This window comes from Paramormyrops kingsleyae, chromosome 1 (assembly GCF_048594095.1).
Source record: "Paramormyrops kingsleyae isolate MSU_618 chromosome 1, PKINGS_0.4, whole genome shotgun sequence".
NCBI classification, from domain to species: Eukaryota; Metazoa; Chordata; class Actinopteri; order Osteoglossiformes; family Mormyridae; genus Paramormyrops; species Paramormyrops kingsleyae.
The window spans coordinates 7,504,479-7,521,213 of record NC_132797.1 but is presented as its reverse complement, the minus strand read 5'-3'; the positions used below and the strand labels follow the sequence as shown (position 1 = coordinate 7,521,213).

At 47.3% G+C, this 16,735-nt stretch overlaps 1 protein-coding gene across 5 annotated transcripts; it reads left to right on the top strand.

Moving 5' to 3' along the window:
- The first annotated feature begins 476 nt into the window (after window positions 1–476).
- Window positions 477–13,419, top strand: LOC111842441 (serine/threonine-protein kinase 38-like). Of its 5 annotated transcripts, none has more exons than XM_023809061.2 (14): window positions 477–499; window positions 7,879–8,018; window positions 8,565–8,616; window positions 8,715–8,837; window positions 8,939–9,022; window positions 9,378–9,501; window positions 9,583–9,737; window positions 9,838–9,940; window positions 10,148–10,209; window positions 10,669–10,786; window positions 10,864–10,987; window positions 11,478–11,573; window positions 12,128–12,219; window positions 12,308–13,419. In XM_023809061.2, the coding sequence occupies exons 2-14, from the start codon at window positions 7,885–7,887 to the stop codon at window positions 12,433–12,435; spliced, it is 1,395 nt and encodes a 464-aa protein (XP_023664829.1). In that variant the 5' UTR covers window positions 477–499; window positions 7,879–7,884; the 3' UTR covers window positions 12,436–13,419. The 5 variants fall into 5 exon arrangements, with proteins under 5 accessions (XP_023664829.1, XP_023664825.1, XP_072560922.1 ...); XM_023809057.2 differs by lacking the exon at window positions 477–499 and adding an exon at window positions 1,324–1,673; XM_072704821.1 differs by lacking the exon at window positions 477–499 and adding an exon at window positions 5,979–6,277.
- Window positions 13,420–16,735: the final 3,316 nt, after the last annotated feature.

Sequence of the window (16,735 nt, the reverse complement as noted above, 5' to 3'; positions counted from 1 at the left end):
TGCACTTGCATGCACCCTGACTCACCCCATGCAAAACAGCCCACAGAGCCTCTCTACACCTGCCTTGTTTCTTCCATGGTTAGATGCATAGTCAAATTCTTTTTGACGAGTGGTTCATGTCCTCCAGTCATCCTCAGAATGTGGTGAGGTTTGTCTTGTCTGGGGTTCCAGCAGCATCATAGGAAGTGAGGTGGTTGTGAGTCATCTGTGAATGGCTGGGTGTAGAAGGGCTCTTGGGCGTGAGCTGAAAATGTGACTCAGGCCATTCAAGTTGACCTTTAACAATGATGCAATTTGGTGAAATAGGATGTTCAACCTGTGGCTCATCTAAGTGGCTATACTTGTGTTTTGGCAGCTCTCTCCCTCCCTCCCCCTTTCCTCTTATGACATCAGAGGCATCTAAATAAAGGACAATATAGGCTTGTAACAGAATCTGCTCATGGGCACGGCTGCTAGAAAAGGAGCACATTCGTGGTGCTGTCAGGGACCTTAATCCAAGGTGATTTGCAAGGTTTCTCATTTACATGTCCACTGTAGCAGCTAGATAGGTACTAATTTAATTTGTGTGAATTCCATGTGAAACAGCAGTGTCCCCCTGGGAGATTTGAATCATTTAAGATTGGTAACCAGTGTTATCTATGACTTGGCTGGGTTAAACTATCGTGAATCCTCCTATTTCCACGGTGTCACTCATAAATATAAACATATAAACCGCGTGCAAGTTGTAAACGAATTTAATTTTCATTATCATTTTGGATGAATAACTTTGGGAGGGAGTCAAAGTGTTGAGAATATTTTAGTCCTCCGGTCAGTAATCTTGGCAATGTTGTAGTCCCTAAAAGGAGAAGCCGCTGGTAGACAGGCAGCGCTGCTCGGAAAAACGTAGCGGTGACACTTTTCTCGAGTATTCGCACGTCTAACGTGGTTGGGCTGTGGCTAAGAAACGATTCTATTTTACTGGTTTTAGTCACATGTGATAAGTATCATTCTGAGTAAAGATCATTCAGAAATATTTTTCCCACGAAATTCAGAGAGAATTCTCCAATAGTTTTCGTGGAAACTAACTAATTATAAAACATCGTAATTTCAAATTTAATTCATTGTTATCGCATACTGGTATTTCATTCATTGTCGCGAACTTCCACGTCTCTACGATACAATTTTTCTGCTGGGAAAGAAACTGCAACGACCTCCGTCATACAAACGGGGAGAGGAGGTACCCTCCAAAGCCTGTATCTCTGATTGGTCAACAGAAACATTCGCATGTCCGTTTCAAGCTGCTATTGGCTCTTTGACGTGTCATTTAAACGCCACGCGATTCATTGCGTTAGGTCGATGTTAGCAGGAACAGGAAAGACTAGTTACATTGTGTCGAACTCGGAGGAGGGTTACGGGGGTTAGAGGTTGTTTCATGAAAACAAACAGAAATTGAAAGTTTTGTTTTTATCTGTGTTTTCACTACCTATTTAGACTGAACCAAGGGCAGCCAATCAAAAAAGGACAGAAGACGTAGAATAATATCGACTGATTAATTAGTATTGAACCTGGGATATTTGTCTGAACAGTGGTTTTGTTTTGGGTATTTCAACAGCCAAAATTCACATTACAGTAATAACTTAACGCAAGCATACAGGAGAAAGTAAAGGACGAGCATAACGGAGGGCGACACTGTGGTGAGTACTGCTACGACCGTGCAACTTTTTATGCCGTGGACGTAAACACCACGATGCACACCGGCAAACAGCGTTTCTGGGACATATTTTTGGGTTTGCTATAAACATCAACGCAAATGTTGCACCAGGATCTCACTGTCTAATTTTAGGGTAAACGCGATCGTCTTGCTTTTTAAAGTCAAGAGCTTGGATGGCAGTATGCTTATAGGCGGCCACCTTGGTGCTTCAGTGTGACTCGTTTGTCGCGCACAAGGCCATGCTTTTCATGACTTGCTGACGCGTGAGCGTGCATTCCCCGCACCTGTTTACCTGGTTGTGATGTCATATGACCACCGGCATGACGTCATTGGTTACACGTCCGCTACTGATGGGACAGCCTGTGTGCCGGGGTGACTGACTGCACCTTACATGAACCTTATAACAGTGAAGTTGACAGGTTAATTAAGTGCGTGTTTGTACCTATTTAACGAAACGACCCACGGGTAGGGGGTGAAATAATTTTGCTACCATTTTTAGCATTTACAAATTCCTTAGTTGAATGTTTTGTTTTGGGGTATGTTGTGACTTCGTTGTATTGCCTAAATGGGTTACAGCTGATTTTCACTGTTGTGGTGCCCTGTGTACTGCAGTCATCTGGCTAATGCTTGATCTTCTGCCTCCACCATAAAGCATAAAAATGGGACAAAACTCATCTCAGCATGAGACCTGAAAACGGGGACAATGAAAACAACCTCAGTCGGTAACTCCTGATTGCGCGCTGTCGATAGAGGCGAGTTTTGTATTTATTTGCAAGTGCTGCAGCCCCAGGCTGGAGTGGTTTTTGTCATAGCTTGGCTCCATAATTGGCCTTGACAAAGATGTGGGTGGAGTGGAGAGTCAAGTGCATTAATAGCAAAAGACTCACTGCTTATTTCTGATCATTTTATACCCAAATGATCTGAGGGATAACCAATACTATACTAGAGCATTGTTACTCAATCAATAATTAGCCATCATTGGTCCAGGGATCAGCATCTGTGGTTGTTTACACCTTTGACTTGTAATGTCAAGGTTACTAGTTTTATAACCAAGAAAACCCTACTGTTGTTCTCCTGTGCAAAGTATTGAAGAATCTGGGTAGCATGTTAAGTTGACTTTGGAAAAAATACTTTAGCCAGGCATGCGTAAGTAAGCAGTAAAAGCTAAACTGTAGATGAATTATTTATCTGGAATGGTCATTGCTGATGTGATTCCAGCTCACTTTCTATACTCTGGGGGGGGCGGGTTAGGATGGTGGCTTCAATGCTTGAGTCCAGAGCTGCTTCAGACATTACCCCAATACCTCAGATGGGGGAGTGTGGTTGTCAGAGCTGTGTGTGTGTGTGGGCTGGACTGTGGTGAGGACTGGCCAGAGAGCCTTCAACTTTCATGCACAAGAATAGGTCTCTGTTTCTCTGGGATATTGAGGGCTTTCAGCTCCTGGACATGTGTACCACCCTTTACCAAACAGTCACACCCTGACTGTACACTCTGTTCACTTTGCCGCTTGTGTGCCCTGCCCTTTCCCCCAGTCACACATCGGTGCTTCTGTTAAATGCTGCCCGCGGGACGTCGTGCCTCTGAATCGAGGCTTTTACTCGAAGTTTACAGTGGTCGAGTGAAAGTGTCTTGCGCTTCCTTTGAAGGTTTCATCCCAGACGACCTGTTTTCACGCCTGATGCCAATCTCCCGTGTCTGATCACACATAGTGCCTGTCTCGTTGATCCCTGTTCCAGGTCCCCCATCACCCGCTGACACGGAGTACCAGGATGTAATGAACTGAAATGTGGGAATGGCTTCCCGGACAGGAAAAATACGGTTTGCAGAAGAGATAAGATTGACTTTATTGTGTTTGCAGAGTGGGAAATGATTCTTCGGTTGGGCAATCACAATACAATGTCAGCACGACAAAACACAATGAATATGAAAACAATGCAAAAGCAACACCCGCAAATCACACTGAAGATGCAAGAATGTAGTGGCTCACATTGTAAATACAAGGATCCAGTGGCTCACAGTGCAGATGCGAGCATATCACAGTTTAAAAAGTTTGCGTTGGTTACTGAAAGATGGTGTAAATGTGGCCGGTGTCAGCTTCTCTTTCATACGCCAGCATTTGTGTCTCTACGTCACCCATCCCTGAAGAGAAAGACGACTTTCTGATTCTCTTTCATTAGACGTGGTCCAGGAAAATGACTGACTTGGCTGTCTGCACTCCTTTAAGTGGACTTACACCTCTAAACCGGGGTAAAAACGTGTTACACGGCGAGCGAGCCATTGGCCTATTCATTTAATTCCTTTGGTAAAATGTTTGTGGGGTGTTGCTCTCTTATTGATTTCATGTCCCTGCTTTGGCGGTCGCAGTTCGGGGAAGGCTGCATGCACTTGCATTTCAGTGTTGCTTTTGGTCGTCGGCCAGCTGCAGAACGATTCCCTATTTTTATCTCACAAAAACCTCTTTGAAAGTGTCCTGTAAGAGGGGCCGGTTCTCACTCCCGTGTACGTGGGATAGTTTGGTTCAGGCGCTGGATTCGTACACACGTCCTTTGAAAGGGCTGCTTTGATATATTTCTTTCCGTCTGAGGTGTGTCTGTGCTGCTTATGGAATGAATCAGATGCACCATTGAGTGTTTCAAGGGAGGAAATGTCCACTTTGAAAGCCAAATGCACTTGCGTTCATGGCCTGTGTTTCCTGTTGGTTGTGCTGGTATCTGACTGCTGTCTTGTGTTATACGTAAGTCCATTATTCACTTCAAAATCATCTCCCACCCCCTCACCCACCACTCACTTTGGATCCTGGACTTTTCCACTCACTGCTGCATGTTGGATGCCCATGTGTCACGAGCTAGTGAGGTGCAGGCGCGCACACACACACACACACACACACACACACACACACACACACACACACACACACACACACACACACACACACACACACACACACACACACACAGAGAGAGAGAGAGACAGTCCATGAATTTATATCTTTGTGGGGACCCTCCATTCATTTCTATGGGCATAACCCTAATCCCAACAACGACAATCTTAACCCCTACCCAGCCCTAACCTTACCATACCATAAGTACTTACCATAAGTACTCAAACAAACAAACAAAATACAAGACTTTTGGCGTTTTAGTTTTTTGATTGCAGTCACAGATTTTTATAAAATTGAGTTTATCCTTGTGGGGACTGAATAAATGTTCCTACAAGGTAAAAAGTTGCAGGTTTTTACCACATTGTGGGGAAATCTGGTCTCCACAATGTAATAATTACGAAAACCCCTCACAGACACACACAGACAGACAGACACACACACACAGACACACACAGACAGACAGACACACACACACAGACACAGACACACACAGAAAGACAGACACTGAATGGTTCAGTTTGGAAGGGAGCAGCATTGCTTTCCAGTTCTTGGTGGTGGAGTCGGGGGGGTGATGGGTGGGACTGGGCCCTGTCTTATTTGGGTTGGCATGGGCTCCAGCGACTGCCTGTACCTCAGAGCCCAGGGAGAAGCTTCCTGCCGGAGGGGCGTGGCCTAGTCAACAGGCCCCTTGTTTACCAGATAATGTCATATTCCGTTAATAGCCCCCAGCTCGTTACTTCTCACTCCCCATGAGCGCATGAGGAAGTCTGCCTCAGCTTGTGTTTCCTGGCTGTGAACACTGGCTGGGAGGCGCAGAGAGAAGCGAGGAGTGCGGCTCCTCTTTCTCCCTCCTACCTGTATGCATGCTCTGAGAAAGCTTCAGGGTAACTGTGTCGGGGGGGGGAATGACCAGCATCCTGTGAGCTAGGAGGCGGGGCTTGTGAAGCTGTATGATTACATGGAAATGTCCAGCCTTCGTGTGAGTGCAGCCCTCAGCTGAAGGACACAGTCATGCCAAATTTGCACCCCATGCCAGTTCCTGTGCAGATTCGCTGCGGTGTATGAGGAGATGGGACAGTATGCAGTGCCGTTCTGCTCCACCCACAATGCATTGCTGCCTCTGAACTGGATTGTTTATTAGGCATATCAGGCAAAAATATCTAGTGAAACTTCTCTCAACTCAGTCCATGGGGACCCCCAGACAGTCCACATCTTTGCTCTCACCCAGAATCCAACATACCCGTACCAGGTATTCAGTGTCCTTGATTGTTTGGTTCAGGTGGGCTGGAAGCTGGGATGGAGCAAAAACATGGACTGTCTGGGAGTCCCGAGGGACTGGGCTGAGAAGCACTGCGCTAGTGAATGAAGTATAGTGAGATAAAATTAGTTCATATTGCTTGTTTCCAAAGGACATGCCCCCGGATACATGACAAATATGTGATACTCTGCATCTGGATCTTCAGCATCCGCCTGGCTCTGAAAGACTGAGCTATCCTGAGCCAGTGAACTGAAAAAGGAACATTTTTCAGTTTAGCAGAGGAACAGTTACGGGCCGGGGCTGTTAACAGTCCAGTGGTGCCAGAAGCTAAAGCCAGGGTGTGGTTCGGAGGTTCCCTCCCTCCAGTGATCGCAGCTGATTGGCTGGCTTTTGGGATTCTCTCTGAGCGTCGCTGATACTCATCTTCAGACAGAGAACAGGGTCTGGGTGAGTGTGACCTTCAGCAGGTAGGTGTAAGGCATCAGATTTTGGGGACACACCTTGGGTAACTGAAGACCTATCTGTGCCACACCCTTGAAATATGCAAATACGAGCAGAATAACCGGTTCTGAATTGTTCCCGGGTGTCCAGTTTCACCCGACAGGCAGCAGGTAGGTGAACTACTGACTTTTAAAAAGAAGTACAAGCTTTTAGAGAAATGCTTTTTTCATCAGTCTAAAATGTACAATTAGATAGCAAATATATGAAATGGCATGCAACAACGAGAGAGTCTTTAATTTTTTGTAGGGTATATAAGTAATTGGAATTGTGAGGGTCGTATTAGGATCGAGGTGGGATCTGAGAGGGCTAGGGTTATTGTTGTGATCCGTTTGGTGGGATTTTGGAGTCCTGGGAAGGTTGTTTAGCATCTGCATGTTCAGAGGAGCTTTGGTGGAAAGTGAGCTGGAAAGTTTTGAGTCCCTGAGTTGGTGAGGAGAATGGGTGTCACTGACCTAAAAACCACGGCAAGGGCTGAGAGCAGGAAAATTTCCGAACTTCTGGGAATTGTTTTTTTTTTTGTTTTGTTTTGTTTTTTTTCCCTCCAAGCTCTTCCCACCGCCTTCCGCTCGCCCTCCAGACCTCGACCTGACACCTGACCCATGGCATCTCAGTAGGGTTCCTGGAAAGCTGACGGCCGAGGCGTGCAAAATGGGGAAGTGAAAATAGTGTGGCGTCCACAGACTAAACAGACTGATGTCATTTTTAGAAACGGAAAAAAAAAATCCCTGTCGTGTGTGTGCAGTGCACAAGGTGCTTTCTGACTCATTTGACGCAACATCACTGTAACTGTGCATGTTATCATGCTCAAGGTCATACACTGCACACATACTACGCACAAACTGTATTGTTACTATTAATTCTCGATACTAGCTGGACCTCACGTTCTACTTGAGAGTGACATGTTACGTTGTGACATGCTTCACCATTACAAGGCCGGTAGGTCAGCTAGGACTCCATTGAAACTAAACAGGGGAAAGTGGCACTTAGTTACTATGCAGTTACAATGCTGGAACTTGCTTGCATTGAATATGGGGGCTAGGGAAGTGTTGGGGGGCAAGCAGTAAGCTTTGCCGGCCGGGGAGGGGCTGGGGCTCAAACTTGCTGGACAAAGGGCAGATTTCCAGGACGTGGCGCATCACTGGCAGGTGTCAGGGAACTGGGGGGGGGGGGCTCCCAGAATTCTGGGTGAGGTGGGGTGTCTGCCAAGATGAAAACCTTCGTATTTTTAGTAGCTTTTAATTAATTTGAATGAAATCGGCATTTTAATGATCACGAATGCTGCACTTTTATTCTTTTAATATTTCATATGTTTTAATTTATTTTTGTCTTCATTTCTGTAACGCACTTTGAGTGACCTCTGTGTATGGAAAAGTATTATACCAATGAACCGGCCTTGCCTGTAGCAGCGAGAGGTTCTTCAAAGGGGCAGTGTCACAGAACGGTGCAATATCGTAGCGGTAAGAGATGATAGATTAACGGGGTGTAAAGGCGACGGGGAGCTGCAGGGAAAATGGCCGCCGGTCTCAGAGGTGCCGCTCTTCCTGCAGGCCAGCATGGCCATGACCGGGGGCACGGCAGGGCCCTTTCCCATGAGCAACCACACGCGGGAGCGAGTCACCGTGGCCAAGCTGACGCTGGAAAACTTCTACAGCACCCTGCTGACGCAGCACGAGGAGCGGGAGATGAGGTCAGCACCAGCGGACACTCAACCCTTTAGATTTTCTAACATACAGACTCTTAATTGGCAAATGTTCAGTAATCCAAATTGTTCGCAACTTAAATTAAAGGAGATCTGGGAAGTCCTTTTTTTGGGAGGGGGGGGGGTTGTAGTTCCAGGATATCACAATAGGGGGTGACATTTTCCTTCTCACACCCACTAGAGTGTGGCGGTAAACTTTGTTATATATATCTTGAGGCAAATTGGCAAGCTGCCGTACTTATTTAATTTGGTGCCTTGTAAAAATAGTTTAGATGCTGTTCACTGTCAGCCTAATCATAAATATTATTTTAATTTTCTAAATGTGATGTACTGCCTTCCTTTTGCTTAGCCTGTATTTTATCGCTGTTGATATTATTATGATTTTTAGAGCTGTTAATGATGGCTGTTTTTATCTAGTTCCTGTAGAGGCTGCCTAGTTGGGTATAAGCAGCTAATTTCCTCCTGTAGCTGTTCTTCGGGTAGACCGGGGTATCATGGTCCCTCTGTGTGGTTTTTCACCGGCTCTCTTTGCAGACAGAAAAAGCTGGAGAAGGCTATGGATGAGGAAGGCCTGCTGGATGATGAGGTAAGTCGCTCCCGCCGCTTTGGGAACGCTCCTCATCCCCCCCCCCCCCTCCCGGCTCCTGGCCCCCTGACGCGATTCTCGCCACATCTCCCTCGCAGAAGATAATGCGACGCTCGCAGCACGCCCGCAAGGAGACGGAGTTCCTGCGGCTAAAGCGTACCCGGCTGGGGCTGGACGACTTCGAGTCCCTCAAGGTCATCGGGAGGGGCGCGTTTGGGGAGGTGCGTCCCAGCAGCGTCCGCGAGACCCGCCCCTGCACGCCGCGCCCCGTGTGCTGCGCCCCCACCACGCTGGGCACCTGATCCTCTCCGTGTTTCCTCAGGTGCGCCTGGTACAGAAGAAGGACACGGGCCACATCTATGCCATGAAGATTCTGAGGAAGGCAGACATGCTGGAGAAGGAGCAGGTGGGGTCACCGGTGAAGGGCCACCCACCTGGAAGCCAGCGATTTAATAACATTGCACAGGATAAGCAGCTGAGGGGTGGCTGGATGGATGGATGGATGGATGGATGATTTTCTTCACTTCACAACTCATTTCTGTCATTAGCCACCGCGAATAATTCATTATTAAATCAAAAATCAGCCCTTCTCAAACTGAAGTTAGTCAGTTCAATTCTACTTTCTGCCGTTCAGTCTTCCTTTCTCCTCACTGGCTTTGAAAACCGCTGCGTTTCCTCATTGGCTTTTAATCCTGTCAGTCTTTTTCTCATTGGCCTGTCACTGCGGCTCTATGGACCCTAACTTCATCGCCTCTCTCCAGGTCGCTCACATCCGCGCCGAGAGGGACATCCTGGTGGAGGCGGACGGTGCCTGGGTGGTGAAGATGTTCTACAGCTTCCAGGACAAACGGAACCTGTACCTCATCATGGAGTTCCTGCCTGGAGGTGACGACCGGCACGGGAGCATCTCGGAGCTGGGAGCGTGATGGTCCCAAGTCCTCAAACGGCCCTTCCTTCCTTTTCTAGGAGACATGATGACCCTGTTGATGAAGAAGGACACATTGTCTGAGGAGGCCACCCAGTTCTACATCGCCGAGACCGTCCTGGCCATTGACTCCATCCATCAGCTGGGCTTCATCCACAGAGACATCAAGCCCGACAATCTGCTGTTGGACTCCAGGGTGAGATACAGTCACAGGGTCTCACGGGCTGACATGCTGTCTTCATCTCTACTCTACTCCATCTGAATGTTTCAAATAATTGTCCTGCCTTTGGCTCCAGGGCCACGTGAAGCTGTCGGACTTTGGCTTGTGCACGGGCCTGAAGAAGGCGCACCGGACTGAGTTCTACCGGAACCTGACCCACAACCCTCCCAGCGACTTCTGTACGCCGCCCCGCCTGACCGCTTCCTGTCCCTGTCCGTCGATCACCCCTCACAGTAGAAGCCCTGAACGGGCTCCTTCCTCACCGAAGGCTTCTTTTGCCTCGGGGCCATTCCTGCTCTATCAGGGCCTTTGTTTATCGCAGCCGCGTGGGTTCTAAACATCTCTGTGATAAGGGCTGTTTCTGTCTCGTGTCTTGCTTCCCACAGCCTTCCAGAACATGAACTCCAAGAGGAAAGCGGAGACGTGGAAGAAGAACAGGAGGCAGTTGGTGTGTTACTCTGTGTGGGTCTGGCTGTGTTAGGGGGAGGTGCTTTATGTTAGTGGGAGTGTCTGTATTGGTGGGTGGGTCTGTGTTAGTGGGAGGGGCTAATCATTAGTGGGAATGGCCATCTGGAGGAGGGTCTATATATAAGTGGGAGTGGCTGAATATTAGTGGGAGAGACTACATTATTGAGAGTGGCTGATTGTAGGTTGGTCTATATTTTAATGAGAGTGACTGAGGGGGGGGGACTATACATTAGTGAGAGTGTCTGTATTGGTAGGTCTGTATATTAGTGTGAGTGGTTGTGTGATACTAGGAGGGGCTGTATATTACTGGATCTGGCTATCTGTCGGTCAGTCTATATGTTAGCGGGAATCATGTTTGCCACCCGGATCATTAATGGGAGTGGTTGTGTCTGTGGGCCAGGTTGGGTTGGGTTCTGAGTCCCTGTGAACGTTTCCTCAGGCGTACTCCACTGTGGGAACCCCAGACTACATCGCGCCCGAGGTCTTCATGCAGACCGGCTACAACAAGCTGTGTGACTGGTGGTCTCTGGGAGTCATCATGTACGAAATGTTGATAGGTGAGTTTACATCCACACGGTGATTCTCACACACCTCACAATGCTGCTCAGGTCACTGGGAGTCTTGTGTCTTTCAGGCTACCCCCCCTTCTGCTCGGAAACACCTCAGGAAACATACAGGAAGGTCATGAACTGGAAGGAGACGCTTGTTTTCCCCCCCGAGGTGCCGATTTCGGAGAAGGCCAAGGACCTGATCTTAAGGTCAGTGCTGGAGGACAGTGTTTCCTTACAGGGTAATGAGAAATGCTCTGAAATGCCGTCCCCACACACGTAAGAAGGATCTCCACTGTCCCTCTACTGTGCATTAAGAGAATTATTATTATCAATTAATAACATTATTATTAATTGAGAATTATTTTAATGCAATATAGTCGAGCATGTCCACTGTCTTTTTGTAAGCACTATTAGCACAAATATAATTCTCAAAATGTTCTGCACTTTCCACACTTTACAGCCATGAGATATTGAATATTAAAACTGATAACATTGGCGGTTTGGGGTTTTACATGTGCCGGTGCCGCTGTGCCGCTGTGCCGCTGTGCCGGTGCCGCTGTGCCGGTGCCGCGGTGCCGCTGTGCCGGTGCCGCTGTGCCGGTGCCGCTGTGCCGGTGCCGCTGTGCCGGTGCCTGTGCGGTTTGCCTGCTTTTCTGGGGAAAATGAGGGTCCCACCCCCTTGTCCTGTGGTCCTCAGATACTGCACTGATTCGGAGAATCGGATCGGGGCTGGAAGTGTGGAGGAAATCAAGAACCACCCATTTTTCGAGTCGGTGGACTGGGAGCACATCAGGTGCGAGTTTATAATAATAATAATCCATCCATTTTCCAAACCGTTTATCCTTCTGGGTTGCGGGGGATCCGGAGCCTATCCCGGAAGGATGGGGGGCCAGCCCATCGCAGGGCACACTCACACACCAGTCACTCACACACCAGTCACTCACACACCAGTCACTCACACACCAGTCACTCACACAGGCACAATTTAATAACTCCAATGAGCCTCAGCATTCGTTTGGACTGTGGGGGGAAAACCGGAGAACAACGACATGGGGAGAACATACAAACTCCACACACATGTAGCCCAGGCGGAGACTCGAACCCTGGTCCCAGAGGTGTGAGGCAACAGTGCTAATCACTGCACCACCATGCTGCCGCTAATGATGATGATGATGATGATGATGATGATGATGATGACGATGATGATGATGATGATGATGTCGTCGTCGTCGTCATATATTTCATACCCCCTCACTAAGGTTGGTGCCTTTCTTTAAGGCAGGTGTGGAAACGTATTGGTGACTGAACACCAATTGGTGCTTAACTCATTGTTTACCGCCCTCACAGGGAGCGGCCGGCCGCCATATCGATCGAGATCAAAAGCATAGATGACACATCGAACTTTGACGACTTCCCGGAGTCGGACATCCTCCAGCCAGGTGGGGGCGCCGCCACACGCCGCCTGCTGCGAATGATGTGGCATGTGTCGCCAGGCTGCCATGTGCTAATGTCCGCCTCTTCTTTCAGTGACAAATGCCACAGAACCGGATTACAAATCCAAGGACTGGGTCTTCCTCAACTACACCTACAAGAGGTTCGAAGGGCTAACCCAGCGGGGAACCATCCCCTCCTACATGAAGGCAGGGAAGGCTTGAAGGGCCGCTGCCGGAGTGGACCTGAAGTGGGCCGAGTGCTCGGTGGTCGAGCATACGGACCCCGACTGGTGCAAGAACTCCTGGGCAGTAACACGGACTGTACCATATTTAAGGGGGGGTGGTCGGGGGATATAGACTGTACCACATGTCAGGGCATGCGGGGGTGTGCTTCTGCTCCCGTAGGGCTACCGCCACCGCCGCTGGCAGGAAGTGATGCAGTTTTTTTTCCCCCCACCTCGCTTGCCCCATGTCTGTCTAAACACTGAAGTGTGAAGGTACTGAGGTCATCCATCACTGGAAGGAGCGAGCGAGAGATGCAGGTCACAGACACTGTATCAAGCACTAATACTCTTGGGCTTCATCCATCGTGTCCAAAATTTTAGTTTTGTGAAGTAGTTTTATAACGTTAATTCTTTATCATATTTACGTGTAGAGGCAGCTGTTACTGGTCCATGGCAATAGAGCATATTTGTGCTGCATAGAGTGACGACACGTGGAAAAAGGGACTGTACTCTCTAGACTGTCCTAAAGAGAGGATATTTTCAGCAGTGACGAAAGTGCAAGCTATTTGTGGCCCTGGCCGCGACATCCAAGCAGATGCTGTTATTTGTGTATGTTTGTGTTGGCCTGGGGTGTATAGATTTTCATTGTCTTTCCCAGAAGTGTCCTATGAGCGCAAAGACTTATTTTAACTAAGTACAGATGGGGGGGGGGTCAGTTCCTTGTTCAGGACTGTACATTAAAATTGCACATACACCTTTGCCTGTACAGTGAATCTTAATGGAAAATTTTTGGCCACTTTCTGCTTCGTAAAGCACAGCGGCTGCTTAGCAACTGCAGAAATATTCTCCAGAATATCAGGCATATACAAGAGTATGTCAATACAAAGTATGTCTGTGTCAAAGAAAACGAGAATTACTTACAAGGTAATTAAGTGGTAAACAAGTGAAACCTGTTTTCAAAATTATATTGACGTGGCACAAATTAGATGTGTAGTTCTGCATTTTCTTAAATCTGTACAGAAAATCTGGATATTATTGGCGGAACCGAAGGAATTATGTGATTCTCTCCCACAGACTAACAGCAGAAAACGTGCTTTTGGCAGGGGGCATTCATACGGAGCTCCTCCTCTTAGGCTGCCTGTTACGGACGGCCTTCCCTTGACCAGAAACAGTGTACGACGTTTTCCAGATGCTTGCTGTACCACATTTGCATGTCCCAACCTCCTCGACTGGCCGCCCACTGATGCTGCCTGTACTGTTTAACATGAAGGGGATAAAATATCAACCAACACTGACACAAAGGACTCTGCTGTCTATGGGGGAAATGCTGGAACATACAGGCTGTGTGCGTCTGAGTGACAGGGGCCCTAAAAAATCTGGAACATAATCTGATTGGTCAGGGTTGGGGGGCCAGTGTGATGTGCTTTCGTGGGGCCCGAAGTCTCTAGCGCCCCCCCCCCCCCCCGCATATGCTGCGTGTTGAAGGTCAGTGTCGTGCACAAAGTGAACATCTGTGTTTTGATTATCTACATGTATCCAGAAGGTTCCAGATTGCCAGGTTTCTGCTGAGAAGGTACACAATCACATGAACCACAGATATCGCCCTTGTCAGATTAGTACACATCACTGTACACTGGATTGAGTATGTTGGATTGCATGCAGTTCATATTTCGCTGGTCGACGTGATTTTTGTTTCCTTCAAAATTTTTTCTGCACCAGATAGATTTTATGATGCTGATCACAGAAATAAATCTTCCCAGTGGGCAAGGCTAATTTTCTAATAGTAGGGAGGCAGTGTTAGAATCGGAGTGGTTTGCATAGTAATGGCTATTCCAGTTTACATGCCTGGCAGTAGTAGGTCAGAACTAATGTGTTTTTTTAAAAACTAACTCATGTAATTTATACTAGAGACATTTAGATCAAATTTTTCATGGAAATCTGTCTCATCATATGTACTTGGGCACGTTCATGTTGCGCAAACTACGTCGGACAGGTTGAAAGTCTGCTCCAGGCATACAAATCAATGAACGGCAACATGTCACTGGGATTTCTTCCCAGCCGACCTCGGTGCAGTCAGTGACGAACATGGAGAAAGGTTTCACCAAGAAATTGCAAACACGGAGAAACGTTATCAGGGAAAGTGGAGTCCGTCTATGCTGGGGGGCTATTGTTGGACACTGATATGTGAAGCCCTGGACAGTGACTACAAACGAAAATCTGCATCAAAACATTTCTAATCTTCTCTTGTGTCGCTTACGTTGCAATATCATAGCATAGACCTATACCACTGAAGACGTTATAATGTTAAATGCATAATTGCAGTTTTCTTTAAAACCCTACCTGATTCAAAAATTTCAAATACATATTTGTGTTCAGCACGTTAAAATTTATTGGTTTCACCCAAAATTATGGAAGAAACAAAAAAATCCCTAAAATTTGTTGCCCAGTGTTATCAGTAATATTACATCTCACCTCTCCGAATAGATACACCACGCCAAACCGGCTTTATCTGTAGCTAGCATAGCGACACGCACCTGCCATAGGTGTCCAGCGAGGTTCTGCTGGGCATGGCACTGTGCCTGCAGGGGGCGCTGTTCTCAAGTCGGCCTTATCTTTGCCTGAAGGTAAGAACCACAACAGTCTGCCAGGCTCTGACCCCCAGGTACGGCTTGGGATGGGGAGTGAAAATATTAATTTTTGCTGAATTATGATCATTTATGACAAATTTACTGAAATATAGGCATCACAGAAGACTTTATGAAGCCAAACTGGGATATAAGGCTTTGAATGTTAGACGATCCTAAACAATAGTAAAGCGGGGTCTTGTGTGTGTGATGGTCTTTGTTGGGATTGCAGCTACAGAGAGGGTACAAGTATCCAAGTTGAATTATTTTTCTTCTGCACCAAAACCTGTTTACCTGTGCAATACATTGGTAAAGCCTCTTTCAGAGTAGCACACGGACTTGATGGGTAGCATTGTGGGGTTAATCTCTAACCCACCTCTGGGTGCGTCTTTATAGGTTTGTGCAGGTTCTCCTGCTTTTCTCCCAGAGCACAAAGACGGGATATTTCTGTACAGGTTGACACTGTTACCCTCACACCTCCTGTGTTGGGAATCCCTCACTCCTCCTGTGTTGGGAATCCCTCACACCTCCTGTGTTGGGAATCCCTCACTCCTCCTGTGTTGGGAATCCCTCACTCCTCCTGTGTTGGGAATCCCTCACACCTCCTGTGTTGGGAATCCCTCACACCTCCTGTGTTGGGAATCCCAGTCCTGGCTCCGGCTCCGTGGGTGTGCAGTTTGCATGTTTTCCCATATTTGCCCGGATTTCCTCCTTTGACAGTGTGAAAACAAGCAGCTGGATAAAATAGTCTCTCTTAATTTGCCCATATTGTGTGAGAGTGTCCTGCAGTGTGACCGGAATCGCAGCCAAGGGCCCCTGTGCAACGTGGGACACCCCCCCCCCCCCAGGCCCCTCACAACCTGTACTGGATAAACATCTAAAAGATGAATTGATGGATGGATGGAATTCCAAATTACTAAAGTACGGCCCATTAATGAAGCTATTAAGAAATTCAATTATAAAAATGCCATTCCAAATGTAATTAAGAACCAAGGATGAAGAAATGTTTAGCTTTCTTAACAGTAAAAAACTAATAATATTGTACCAAGTAAGTCAAAATCCAGAAAGTCCAAGGTTTAACCATGGTAAAACTCTGTAGGCCACGCGTCGGGCAAGCGCCGACATTGCATACAGGGTGTCCGCCGAATAACCACGGAACAGTATAAGGCGTTTGCATTTTAACATTTATAACCTTTATTACTGTTAATCTTTTAAAGAACACGTCTGGTGAAATACAATGTAAACTGGAATTTCCAGGTATTTCGGTTAATATATTACGTCAGCCTTGTGTAATAATGGTATACTATGCTATATATGTAAATATAACTAAGCATGATATTGTATCGGTTTTTCTTCTAGCGGTCAATAAGATGACATAAAACTGAATAACATGGGGGTTTGAAGTCACTCTCTAAGTTGTCACGGGCGGCTTTAATGCGAGCAGAGCTGTCCCGGAGACAGGGGGCTTCAGGGGTTAATGCGCAGACCGCACGTGACGGTGGGTAGGTTATATAATAACTAGGTCAAACTAGTACACGTTCTTGAAGAGGCACGTGAAGCGCTCCTTTTACGTAAAGGAATTGAATTACATGCAGTGGCCAGGTGAAAGATAAAAATGTGTCAGGGGAAGGGCAGGAAACGCGCCCCCCCCCCTCCCCCAAGCCCCATCTCGGT

Coding starts and splice junctions, on each gene's coding strand:
- LOC111842441 (XM_023809061.2), top strand. CDS start 7,885: ATGGCCATGACCGGGGGCACGGCAGGGCCCTTTCCCATGAGCAACCAC. Junction 8,838..8,938: donor GGAGGGGCGCGTTTGGGGAG/GTGCGTCCCAGC, acceptor GTGTTTCCTCAG/GTGCGCCTGGTACAGAAGAA. Junction 10,210..10,668: donor AGAAGAACAGGAGGCAGTTG/GTGTGTTACTCT, acceptor ACGTTTCCTCAG/GCGTACTCCACTGTGGGAAC.